General features: G+C 43.7%; 1 protein-coding gene across 1 annotated transcript in view; it reads right to left on the bottom strand.

The window, feature by feature from the left end:
* rtn4r (reticulon 4 receptor) overlaps nt 1-12,798 on the bottom strand; it is a 46,634-nt gene extending 33,836 nt beyond the window's left edge. The window contains exon 1 of the mRNA XM_053869940.1: nt 12,314-12,798. Coding sequence (XP_053725915.1) covers nt 12,314-12,335 — 22 coding nt within the window. The 5' untranslated portion in view covers nt 12,336-12,798. The remainder of the gene's footprint in view (nt 1-12,313) is intronic.
* Nucleotides 12,799-14,250: the final 1,452 nt, after the last annotated feature.

The following is a 14,250-nucleotide window of genomic DNA, read 5'->3' as shown; positions in this document are numbered from 1 at the left end:
TCATGCAAATCCTGCTCAAGACAATGTAAACAGAGGGGAAAGCTGGAGTGAGCCGAGACTCCTTTCTTGTGTTTTTCCACGATGTAATGTAGCGCCTATTCATGCGATGATTTCTGAAACGCATGGTGGGAATATCCTCACAGTCAGGCACGGAACTCAAAATGCTAATGCCTTCCTAGGGAGCCATGGAGGCAAGAAACATAACCTGTCAATTATGCAAGGCACAACTACTGAAAGATTTATTGCCTGAAACCTCCACGAGACAAAGGAGCATGGACAAGTGGTGAATCAGAAGGTGCTGACAAAGTAGCTTCATTTTTTTTCTTTTTTTTTTGGCAGTTGCATATGAAAATGGCAGCTCTAAATTAAATGTATATAAATGAAAGAGTTAGTTATATTTGACGTGTTTATATATAGATGAATTATATCTTACTTATGCAATATGGGGATGAAGCATTCGCAAAAATACATTCCTGACCTTGAATCATTGACTGAAGCATATAATACATGCAGTATAACTCATTCCAACGAAAACTAATGTGTCTCATGAATCACAGTCTCATTACACGTCACGGCAATACTATGATTATTTCCTATTCCGCCAGCTGATGGGACAAGCTTTTTTCCAGTTTTGTGTCGGTCACATATTAAGCCATCTTTCCACTTTGAGGTTCAGGTTAAAAAAAGAAGAAAAAAAAAAAACTTTTTGCCCTTAAAATGATTGCTGCGTACGGATGACTCTTTAGTGTTTGCGGTCATGGCTGATGCGTCATTTTGATCAAGACACGTGCAGATAGAAGGTACAACTTTTAGTCCTTCCTCTGCAGTGAGAACACTGTGCTTGGTAGGGTTAACAACAAGGCTTTCATAATGCATAAACATGCATTATGAAATTACCATTTATCATCTATAAAGTTGGTTTTGTTGAATCAGGATGCTAAATAAGTGTAAAACTGAATTTAAATTCAGCGCTGTGTTGACATAGACAAACACCAAGTGATGACACCAATGAGAACCAAGAGAAGCAGCGGGGTCAGCTTCTTCGTTTACCCACAAGCATCATATATTTTAAACAGCTGACTCTTAAGGGAGTCTAACACCCAATTTATTTTGATCTTTATTTTTTTAAATTTCATATGATCATTGGCTGTTATGGAGCCACCCGTCTGATGGCCATCTCTTCCCCCTCTTCTATGCACTCAGCCATATTTGTTTACACTATTGGTACCTCTGGCGATGCCACAAGATGGCGCCTCCATTTGTCGACCCAGTCAACCCGCTGTGTCATTTATTTATTTTGTATACACACAATGCTTCTCTTTTCATTTATGTCTTGGCTGACTTTACAGTATATCACTGACCCTCTTAATATCAACCCTGCTGAATCCAACACTGCTCTCCAACGTCACTCAAATCATGACAAAAAGCAGCACCTCACGGAAGGAAAATGTTGCACATCATTCACTGTTTAGAAAACAATATTTGCTGCTAACATTTTCCACAATTAATATTATGCTGATGCTTGCCCTTCATAATAGATGTGGGCAGATAACTCCTCCGCAGTCCCATGGGTCATATTTCCAATCATCACAACAACAGATTGTGTAACATCAAATAGCAAGTTATGAAAACAGGCCAATCATAACTATTTCAATGTGACTTCATTCCTTTTTTTTCCAATGAATTTGCCCATCGAAGCCCATCAGGGCGAGTTGTGGCAGGAGATGGAAGAGCTAGTCGGTCCATCACAGACAACCACTTGCACTTAGGTGCAATTTTTAAGCCACCAATTGACCTCTGTATGTTTTTGGACAGTGGGAGGAAAGCGGAGGCTAGGAGGAAGGCCATGAAAGCCTTTGGGGAACGTTAAAAAAAGTCCACTCCCAAAACAGAGAAGCATCAAGCTTGCAATCCTCTTGAACCTTCAACATTGATGGATGGATTGTGACACCTCACTTTGTGTTGTGTTTGTGTTGTGTAGTCAAGACGGTGTTGAGACCAGAGCCTGCAGTTAGATCCGCCCTGCACTGGTCTATGTATGCTCAGGTCTCTACACCATCTTGACTCCAACACTGAGTCCCACAGCTGCCAACGAAGTTTACAGTCTGCCTGCTCTCTCTGCATCCCCAGTGTACACTCTGCCTCTGTGTTCATTTTTCTTCCGCCATTGTAAGATCGATAAAAATGATATCAAATGAAAAATCATGAAAACTGCTGCCATTATGTATTCATAAGTGCCTGCTCCTCCTCGGCACAGTAATCTCTACTCATACCTCATGTTATCTGCTCCAGCTGAATCTGGCTGCAGAATGTTTTTACTCGTAGGAGGAGCCTATGACACGTGTGTGTGTGTGTGTGTGTGTGTGTGTGTGTGTGTGTGTGTGTGTGTGTTTGATGAGGGACAACATACATCTACGAGGACTCAGTGGCGCTCTGTTTCAGCTACAGCAGAGTTTTGCCCTCTCAGGGGGCTCTGCTGGCTCAGGACCGGGGGAGCAGCTCTCTGGGACCATCAGAGCTGCAGACATCATCGAGACTCCTCAGTGTAATTTGTTTACAGCTCGGCGATGGAGTGCTGGCAGCGCTCGTCTCCCTCGCCGGAGTAATTGCTGTGATGATAGGGATTTTTGCCGGGAACATGTACAGACATGTGAAAGCAAGCATCATTTTTGATGAGAGAGTTTTGTAGATGGAGCCAAACCGATATGTCTCCAGCAGCAACACAATCTTTTTACTCATCCGATCAATTCTTGTTCTGTGGCACGTGATCCCGGATGTTAAAGAAAAGCCACGCTGGCGCCTTCAGGTGTGGTCATCTAGATTCAACACCACGTGCCGATGTTAGCATTTTAGTGCAGTTCACGATCTGCCTTCTTGTTGTTGTTGTTGTGTGGGAGTGACTTCTGCTCCACAGGAAGTAGAACTGGGAGAATGTGTGTAGAATCGACTAATGGCTGGATGGCTAAAAGGGCCAACCCATCTGAAGATGACATAATGGTGAGATGATGGACTGAATAGTTGAACAAATGGATTCATGAATGGGCAAATGGGTGGATGGATGGATGGTTTAGGTAGGTGGGACACTAAGATTTGTCGAGCTGTTGGAAGATCATGAGTGCCTGCTATGCTAAGTCGACAGATGTGATGTGTAATTGCACAGAACATGTTCCAGCTTCACAGAGATGGAACACTCGCTCAATACTTTTCCATCCTTGCTGGTTTTGTTCATATTGATTTTCACTGATATGAGTCGAAAGCTTTCAAATGTTGGTCCTTGTGGGTCCAGACTGATATTTTTCCCTTGCAAATATTCTGACTCCATAATACATAGAAGTGAAGTCACAATGAACTGAAGGACATGCGAGTGTTTTTCTCAATGGTGTTCAAACCTGACAGTTTGTTTCCCATGTTTCAATTGTGTTTTGTGGCGCAGAGCTAATGCATTTGTAGACTTCCAAGACAACTCAACACTTGCAGAGAGTCGCCAAGCAATTGTTTTCCACTGTTGTTTATTTTTCATTATGGGATTATTGTTCAATGTGCTGAGCCTAGACATCACATCCCACCACCTCCATTCCAATCGGCGCTGAGAAAACACATTCACACAACATTTTCATTTACTTTCTACAACCATCCATCAACAAAGAGTGCACTTTTTTTAAGGAAAAATACGCTTTCTGTAGCAAGTGAGTCGATCAAGGAGGCAAAGTCTTAAACTGAGCCCCTCTCACAAGCCGAACAAGATTCATGTGTATTGCAGACACCCTGGATTTTCACCATGCGTCAACATAGCGACGTGCTACGTTGTTGAATTTAAGGCTGGTTTGGTCCTCAGGCCTTGAGTTTGAGGTCGGTGCCCCGTAGAATGGCAGGAATTCATTCAGATTTGAGTGACTGAATTGAAAGAATAAGCTTTTATCAAGGAGAAAAATGAATACGTGTAGAAGAATATTTAAACTTGGGCATCAGATTTGGGGAATGACTGCATGTGGCCTCAACTCTTAACTTTGCCATTGCACCTTTCAAACATCCATCACCAGTCTTACACTGTGAAACTTCTTATTTGGAGGTTTGGAGCGAACACAGAGTGCGGTCGGCCATGTGCTCCTACTATAAGTCCAGTGCTCCGACTGGTCAGCGCTCAGACCAGGGTGGACAAACAATACCCCTCCATCTTTCCCTTCTTCCCGCAGCTCCCCTGGACTCCAGCCATCACAGACACCATTATAATGGTCGTCCTAGCAGGCGAGCCGCGGTCACGTTTAATTTGCCTTGGTCTGGTATCTGCACCAGATAATCAGCGATTCCACCTGAAAGCGAAGAGAAGACAGGCGATGTGTATATGTGGGCGAAACGCTGATGGAATTAGAGAGGGAGAATAATAATCAGCACGCTGTGACAGGTCGAGAGAATGCAGCAGGAAAGAACAAAGCAGGCAGGGATGTATTCTGGACTGAATCCACGGGGTCAAAAACGAGATGACACCAACCTGTCAGATTTGCATTTTGATACGAATAGCCGTCTTTGGACCCTGGAGAAGCCAAGAGCGGGAGCTAATTCACACGGACGTCCCTGAACATTACATCTCAACTTCACACAGCCTTGCCAGCTACAGTCTGCGCCACAGCATGCAGATAAACAACCGCACTACAGTCTCAAATCCACCGTTGCAGGGCAGAACCGGAGTCGACAAGAGCAAACTTGTATTGATTTTACATTTAAGCTTTCGCATGTTTAGAAAGTCGACTCTGCTCCTGCGGCATTTGCAGGATTATGCATTCACAGCTCAACAGATCCTTTTACTCCCACCTGCCAGTGAGGACATTGATTTGTGTATGAAAGAAGGTTGCATTTGTAAATCCACAGAGCAGGTCTGTTTGATTCCTGTATAATAAGCTACAACAAATATGATCAGATCATCAATGAGAATACATTTGATATTGCATGTCCATTACTACATACCTGTAAAACAAGTCACCTTGTTTCAATGTCATTTGTGGGAAAAAACAACATGAGGAATCATCAATTTACAGGAGAAAAAATGAAATGTTCATATAAATACAACATTGAAAGTGCACCATAGAATGACAAAAATGTGACGTGTTTTCAGATTATCTCAATTTTGACGTTCGGCAGTGAAACTGAAATGTTTCATAAAAGCAATTGTTTTGAAGTGCCACACCAAGTATCAAAACTGATCACTGAATCACAGGTGACAATTTGAAATGTAATATTTTTTTAGATAAAAAAAAAAAAATCCAACAAACGTAACGCTCAATAACAAGATTTCACTCACTTGTGAACTTGTTCACAGCTCTGATAACAAAAAAGAAACCATGGCATATGGAAGTTGCATAAAACATGGAGAAGTTTTCCATTTTATCTCACTGACACACGGATTAAGACATGTATTTTGGAATATTGAGATCAAAGACTGAATGATCAATTGTCCCTTGCAGCCATTTTCAGCACCACCTTTGAAAACAGAATGCATTTGCTGTAGAGAGTTGACCCCTTTCCCCAGGACTCAGATTTACTGAAACTTTAAGATTTGAGCTGCGAGCTGGGAATGTAGGTAAGACCTCAGCTAAAGCCACAGGGTGGCGCTTCCTTCACTCCAGACATGTAAGTTCATCTCACTTGGTATGTAAAACACCTCATGTGATCATGCCTTTCTCGCACAGTGCACAATTGTTGGACCCGTGAATCGAATGTGTTGACATGAAAATGAACCCTGACAGAGGGAAAACATTTGACTCCACTGAAACGCCTGCTTCTACGTCAACATTAGACGCAAAGACCAATAGGTGATGATAGACATGAAACACTTTAAAAGGTGTTTGAATTTGAATGTGACACAAACAACAGCACGTCTAGCTACGTATGTGCCTCCTCTCATGTTAACACTATGATCAATGACGTTGCTCTTAGATCAGCAAGATGCTTCATCCGTTTGAATGACACCCGTTTAAAGAAAAAAAAGTGGGAACGCAGATTTGACATATAAGGCTGACATCGACTCCATTCACGCGTCTAATTTGAGAGCGGCTTCTACTCCGTGTAATTAACAATTTACGAGGCCATCAGTCAGCCTCCCCATTGTGGTGTACTCAGCGCCATCAGGACTCAGACAGCTCTGCACCCTCTCACATCTGCAGCCAGATGAGAAGGAGCCATGCAACTTTCATGGCTACACGCATGGGAAACTAGGCACACAGAGTCCCAGGGACGGAGAGGAGGGAACATGATACTGTCTCCAAGGCTGAGATGGAAATCCTCCCTGTATATTATGAATGTACTACGGAGGCTCCAAATGGATTTTACACACCAGTTGAATTGGGAACGGTTCACGGCTGATTTCCAGTAGTGATGTTTTCGTCGTCGATGCAGCTGTAATTGCATATTTTACAGCACATTTCAGTAGCTTTGACCCGGCACAACTATGTTCTAATTTCATGTTACAACAGAGCAGAACATTTGTACAATTAGACAATGACTAGTGATTGTCTTTACGAGTAATACGAAGCTGATGGATCAGTGTTGTCATTCTCACAGCTCCCTGCTTTATAATAGTCAACTATTTAAAAGCAGATGTCAAATAGCGACTCTTGTCAAGTGAGTTTTGTGTCGTATGTCGACGCAGAAGACAGCTGTCTGGCTGGGTTGCATGTTGATGACGTTTAACAGACGGGGTTGCTGGGTTGGCCAGCCAGTGCCAGGTAGTGCGCATCGTGACTGAAGTCGAGTCGAGTCATAAGTCGGATGTTACTTGAAGGCATTATTTGATGCTTGGGAGTGACAATGTGTCGTTCATTCGTAAGCTGCTTTGATCAATGAGTCAAATTATTGATTTGCATCAGTGTCTGCTTGAGTCCAAGTACAAGTAACATCCGACTTACGACCTGCGCGACTTACGTCCACCCGTACTTACAACCACGGGCAGCAGACGGCTATTTCTTTCATTCAATGTCTGGCACCGCAGCACGTAGCAGCCCAGCAACACGTACGACAGTTCCGGCAGCACAGTACCCCAGCATCTCACTCTCACACAGCCATCTACCACTACAGTAGCACCTATAACCCTCGCGTCGGCTATTTTGAATGGCATTCGACTTATGTCCAATCCGACTTACAACCAGTTTTTCGGAACCAATCCTGGTTGTAAGTCGGATGTTGATGTATACAGAAGGTGTTGTAGCTGCTGTGACGTAAATGAATGAATGAATGTGTTCTTGCGAAAACGCCTTTCTTTATCTTGAGTAAAGATTAAAGTCAGTGAAGTAAAGGAGTGAAGTGAAGATGCATGCGCATGACTGCAAACAGTCTATCTATTTTGTATAAGCGCTTTTGCCATTTAATAGTAACGGGCGAGCAACCACGATTATACAGCAAGTACAAGGGCATTCCTTCACTGAGACAAAATAAAAACACAAGCATGTCATTATCTCAGCTACCATCTGAATCTTAGGATTATATATGCAATATACATAATATATGATTGATTCTCATGTCACTCAATAGCATCTGAGTCTGATTTAACTAGTGAATCCGCAGCCTGTTGGCTTACTTATCCAGTACTGGATATTGAATTTGACTGACTCATTGACGCTGGATGACAGATGGACAGTGGTACCGCGTGGCAGTCGATGCTTTGAGCAAAGTGCGTCTTATTAATGATATACAGTGGTAATCGTGTATGACCTGTTTATGTGTTTACGCTCTTTGCTTCATTCGCAGCAGAAGGCTGGGAAATTGAAGACTTCCAAGGATGTTCTCTGCGCTGCAGTGTGTGGATGTGCGTGCTCTGGATAGACAAATACAGAGCTGTGTTAAAGGTATGGTCAATGATAAGCAGCCCCTGTAGGGGTGTGTTCATCAGGATGCAGTGAGCAAAGCAGATCTGATAGCACTGTAGCTCATGCATTAATACCACTAAGACTTCAGCATGAGTTTCTTCTTCCTCTGTGTACGTTGGACGCCTTCACTTTGAGAGGGTGAGAACCCAAGGTCTTCTCTTAGGAGATAAAAATCCCTCCGCCTGTCCTCAGGGAAAAGCCCAGTCAATTACCAGGTCATATTCTTGTCAGCTTCATGCTCAACAGTTTAAACCGCTTCATTTCAATGTGACAAACCAATGACTCCTGTCTAAACCCGCATTGAAGCCTTTTCAGAATCCAGCAGTCGCTGTGTAAAATACAGACTTTTTGCCGAAAATATATCCCTTTCATTCTCAGGGAATCAAAGCAAAGTGCTCCATCCCTCCCGCCACTGCCGGTTTACAGGCCTGTCTGAGGGAGATATTCGAGTTCTGAAAAGTTGTACTCGCCTGCAGCTCATTGGTGGCAAGATGAAGACGAGATTGCACAAACGATTCGGGCTTGACTGAAAGTTTGCAGAGAGCTTTGATTCATTTGGAACAAAAGTGGTGTCATCCTTCCTTGCTCTTCCGAAGTCTTGCTGTCCGTACACAAAACTAAGCTAAAACTTGCACCCACAATGAGAGTTGCCATGTAACAACTATCACGCTGCCAGGACTTCACCTCTTAACTGGACTTTTTTTCCCTGGTAATGGGTTGATCACAACTTTTCAGATGCCACTAGAGGGCACTGTTAGCTGGCTAATATTTGAACAGATACTTTAATTTATCATCACATAATTTTTAAACTAAGGGCGCCACCTACTGAGTCCTGAAAATTAGGGAAATCTTTGCGTGAAACCTCATCAACCGCCACTATTCAGCACACCCCATACAGGACCTGTCATCTCAGCAGTCTGTCAGAGTCTCTCAACCGAATAATGATCTATTTTTTAAAGATGAAATCTTACAAAATCAAACAAGAAGAAGGTGGAAACATCAACACATCAAAGAGGTTGTGGTTGTTTTGGTGTGTTTTGAATAGAAAAATCACAAAATAACTCACACTGGCCAAACATATGATGAGACAGACCGCGTGAGGACAGCTACACACAGGACAGATACACTTCTTGTTTTTGTTTTCATCACTTCAATAAAGTCAAAACTTTCACCTCGCTGTTTGTCTAGTGCTTCTTCATTGGCTGTGTTCTGCGTTTTTTTTTTTTTTTTTTTCATTTATTTACTTTTTGGTTTGGGGCCGATAACCAGAAGGAGCTCCGCAATGATTCCAAAAAAAGAATAAAAAAACATATCATTTCTGACTTAGATTATACAGAGGCAAACAGGGCTCTTCAACTGGAATTAATGACGCATAATTAGAAAGACGAATTTCGACATTTAGCAGCTGGAAGGCTTTTAGAAGAGCTTGAAGAAATCGTGTTGAGGCCAGCAGCACATATGTAGAAGTCATTGCACCCACTGGCAGAAACTCTCCAGTCTTCTCTTTGGACCAGCGAAGTTGAACATCAATATGACGTCGTTCTGGTGGCTGATCTGGTTTGTTCTGAGATCACCACTGCCTCCACCAGCTCTTCTGTGGAATGTTTTGCTGTGCAGGAAACAGCAGTGTTTTCCAAACAGCAGACAGCTTGTTTGTCATGTTGGAAGACAGACTTTTTTTCTCCCCCACAGCCACCGAAGCGACAGTGCACTCTGCTGACGCCTGGTAATTATCAACGCTAGTCATCTGCTGAATCTCAGCACAGGATAAATGTTGACGTACTGTATGTGACATAGACCGCTGTTTAGCGTTGCCACATGCGTCTTGTCGCATTTCCTCGAGCCGTGAGCAGACCTCCCCAAACACTCATAGAAATCCACACCCACACACACAGGCATTATCCCTTTCAGCACACCCGCCCACCCTCCGCGCTCATATTCTCACCCATACAAACACAAAGATGGATCAATTTCACATTTCCTTTCAGGCAGCCGTGTCTCATTGTTAGTTTATGGCATGAAGTGTGATCCTGCCAAAATCATCGTTCATTCTCACTCCAGTCTTGTTATATCCCAAACAATTGTCTCACCACCTCAGATGCTCCTGCCTGGTTCTATATTGGGAACGGCTCTTTGACTCATTAAAGGAAGACGTCTACTGTGAAGTGGTTTTAAACTTGGGGAAATAAATCGGTCTGTTCCGGCGTAATGGTTTTATCCATTCATTTGGGCTCTGCCTGGCAGCAGCCGGGGGAGAACAGCATCCCTGAGCTGCTGCCTCCCCACAGCGGCATGTGATAGTGAGCTGGCCGGCTGGAAAAAATGAAAGTAAGAGCAAGATATGACCGGCCATATTTCTCAGCTACATCAAGGTCAGGAGAGATGGATTGCAACTGTGATTGTAGGCAAAACCCATCCAACACAAGCGCGGGTCAAGACCCGCAAGTCCTGCATCATATCTGTTGAGGGAGATGAAAAGCAGCCTCATTTGCATGGACAACGGTGAGGCAGCTATCGATTCTGTACCTGCATGAATGAGAAACATTGATTGTGTTTCTGAGCTAAAACAAAAAAAAAAAATCTGCTGACATGGAACCGAGCGGAGACACATTTGATTTGCATTGATGCTGCGCTTTGCTTTCGTTTGATGATTGTGAATTAGCGTTGAAAACCATCAAAATCATCTTGGTCTTTTTTCTTTTCTCAATGATAATACCATTTATTTTGATCTTGTGTACCGAGCGATGTCTACGCTCACAACCTCACAAGACTTCCATGAGATGCAGCTAATACATGATGTTGAAATCCACATATGGAGTGCAGACCCATCCACCCCACAAAACACACATTTGTCATGAATAATAAACTTCTGTAATGTCCAAATAAATGTGAGTCAAGTGTGTTTGTTTGTTTGTTTTTGTCATTCAATGGAGAACTTTAAACTGAAAGTCTAGCTCATCCCACTTACTTGTATTTGAATATCGCTACAAGACAATTAGTTCTGTAGCTAACAACTATTTTGGTAGTCGACTCGTCACCAACTATTAGTCAGCTAGTCGGGTTACGGGACGGCAGATACGGGTTGATGAATATGCCAACATGATTGTAGTGTTGTAGATAAAACATAAATTACTAAAACTAACTAAAAAAAAGTACGTCCAGTGGTGTAAACAATTGTATATAATATAATGTTATTTTGAAACTTAAGAGTTCAGTGTTTATTGCTCAAAATGTGTCCTTTGATGTCTCCTTTTGTGAAATGGTCCTACAATTTAGCAACTTTACATCACTGCACACTAAATAATTTATATTAAGCGTTGTGTCTGTTTAACCCCGAAAAAAAAAAACCCTCAACTGTCACTTTTTAGAAGTGAAGAAGGAGGTTTCTGGGGAGAAAAATCTGGGTCGCTTTGATCTGGCTGCTGCCCCCGTGACTCATCAGAGCCGTTAAAAGCTCACTCATTTTTATGATCCAAAATGGCTGACCTTATTGTGACCTTATCAAGGTCTTACAATCAGACTATTGCTATAAATAATCTGTTCCGTACCTTCCAGGAGCTTGTCAGCCCTCTCACCATTAAGGTGCGTTCACTTCCATATACATCTCTGTGTGACATTTCAAAGGGAATACACTAGTAGGTGTCTGCCTTTGATTTATTTTCTTCTCCCCCTCTACTTGTTGTGAAATGGGAACTGACTCTTCAGGCCCACAATAATCTGCAGCTTTGTTCCCATAATCCTGTAGTTTTCGCCAAGTAATGAACAGCTCAGGGGGAGGGAGTGTGTTGCATAAGCGGGCGTGATGAGCCGGGTGGGGCAGGAGAGACAAGGGGCTTTCCCACAAGCTCTCAGCGGAACAAATTGGATGCTACATGTATGCATTTATCTCACCAGGCGACTGCATATCAAACGTCACACGCCACACTGTTGCTGCTTATTTGAGCGTGAGGGGGAAGAATCAGGAAACACACTGACCAGAGAGGCAGGTGACATCCATCCTTCTCAGACTCTTGCAAAAAATACGCAGCCCAAATTCCTGGAACTTTCACTGCTCCCTCTGTGGGACATGTCACTAACAGTGCTATATCGATGAGCTGACAAGTGGAGCTGTTGGGCCGCCAAGCGGACCGTCTGTAAACTCCACCTGGATTTCAGAAGTGAACTCTGAGACAGCGGGAAGCTTGGCTAGATTCAGGAATCAGTCTATGGCGCACGGTTGCTGCGTTTTGATAAATAAGTGAGCAAAGTGCGAGCCATTATTCAAGTTGATATTTGGCGGGAGGAAACACGAGCGCACATTGTCAGCCATGTGCCATCCACCAAAACAACGAGGCAGCTGCAGGCGACAGTCATCGCAGGAGTGATTTATCATTTCCCGCATCTGCTCTCAGTTGCGCCGCTGCGCGTTTCACTTGGATTTATGGGGACAAGTTTGCAGATGTTCAATCCGTACTCACCATCAATAATTGCGGTCTTCATGGTTTGAGTAGAAGTGAAATTAGAAGCTGTATAAATCCAAATCCGAAGACGCAAAAGGTATCCAGTGTTTATTGTTGTTTTGGCAAATCCACCAGAGACGCACCGCCCGGAGCAAATCCTGCGCCTCTCAAACTTTAGCCGCAGGTCTTCCCGAGTGGGGAGCCACGTCTCCGTCTGGACCCGAGCTCAGTCATTTGGGCGAAGGGTTTGGGAAAAAAAATATAGTCAGCGATGAATATCCCAGAGAAATTAGCCGCAGGAGGACGCCTCCCCGAAATATAGGGCGCGCAAACACTGGGGCGCAAAGAGTTCAAAGTGGATGATCAGCGACGCCAAAGCAGTACGAGATCCATGGAAGGAGGACGGACGTATCCACTGCGATCCACGCCGGAGAGCTCCCGCGGACACGGAGGAAAAGTGGAACCAGCCTGCGCGAGGTTGCTGTGGAGCGCGTCAGTGAGACTGCACCGTGGGGAGGTGCGCGGGGAGGGCGGGGCGGGGAGGTGCGTTCCGTGAGAAGATGGAAGGAGACCAAAAAAACACCCCAATATTTAAATCCAAACGACTTGTGAATGACTATTCCCTGTGTTGATCATGTTCACAATGTAAGCCACCGTGGCGGTTTCACAACCAAAACTTGTGAGAGACAGCGTTTCATATCTGATCTCTTATTCAGCAGCTCTGCGCTCTCATGAATGTTTCATGTGCAGAAGGTGGTGGGTGGGTTGCCGGTGTTAGTGGGTGGGGATGTTGGTGACGTGAGGTGAATCTATTTGGGTCGGATGCGAAGCAGGCACGCACGTTTGTGCCGCCCCCTCCCTCCTGGATCCGACCTGCTGGTGGGGCCCGGGGCTTCCTCCGGGGGACAGTTTGTCTACTAGGTGTACTGAAATAAGAATGATAAATCAGAGGATGTCACCTACTTTTATTTCGCCTTAGAATCGATTCGTTTAGTGATTTTTAAGATCCGAGTTACTTTTCTCGATCATCCTGAACATCTGCTTATGGAACTTTATAAGACGCATCTCTATGGTTTGATGAAATAATGGATGTTTCCGCGGGCTGATTTTGGAGTTTATACTCACGCACACTTGTCTCTTCTCCAGCTGCAGCTCCGAGAACACGGAAGAGTCTCCGCGCCCCCTGCCGGTATGTTTTAGACTGTTTCAGCACCACTGACAGAGACACCTCTGCTATTCGCCTATAAATAGCCATACAGTATATGACCATCAATAACACGTTTATTGAGCCGTAGTAATGTTTTTTTTTTTTCGATTCTGCTGCCTTTTATCACAAAAATATTGCTCCAAATCGGTGTGTTTTTGGTTTGCCTGAAATGAATGGTTTTATGAATCCGCTGGGGAAACAGGAGAATTGCTGGACACATGTCATGGAGGGGAAAAGCTGCAGTTCAGATGACATGTGATCGAAATAAAGGGCTTTGCTCATTGTTGTGTTCATGGCTACACACTGTTTACCACCAATAATTGACATTTGATGTGAAGGAAAGGTCCTGAAGTGATGCTCTCATGCCAAATGAATTTGTTTTCCAACTTTGTCTCAGGTTGACTGGTGCTTCTACCTTTTACACCAGGAATACTCATTGTTAAAGAGGTCATCCGTTAACACAGATTAAGTGGTTCTGATGTTGTAAATCCCTCTCTAGCCCCCCAATATTAAACCTTTTTTACTGAACAGTGACGTTTCGGTCATGTGGGTGTTGTGAGTCACACTGGCAGTGGCCCAGCACACAATTAATAAGTTAAGTTAATAAGTTAATTGCATGATAATACCTCTGTTGAAACTGTACAAAATGAGATTATAGCAGGCGCAGCCAATAGCCAGAAGTGCCATGGGGTTGAGAGATGGGGGAGGTATGTGCAGCAGGATAATCCCAAGTTTACAACCACTACCA

The sequence above is a fragment of the Synchiropus splendidus genome, chromosome 7 (genome assembly GCF_027744825.2).
Source record: "Synchiropus splendidus isolate RoL2022-P1 chromosome 7, RoL_Sspl_1.0, whole genome shotgun sequence".
NCBI classification, from domain to species: Eukaryota; Metazoa; Chordata; class Actinopteri; order Syngnathiformes; family Callionymidae; genus Synchiropus; species Synchiropus splendidus.
Note: the sequence above shows the minus strand (reverse complement) of the source record. Positions and strands in the feature narration are given on the sequence as shown.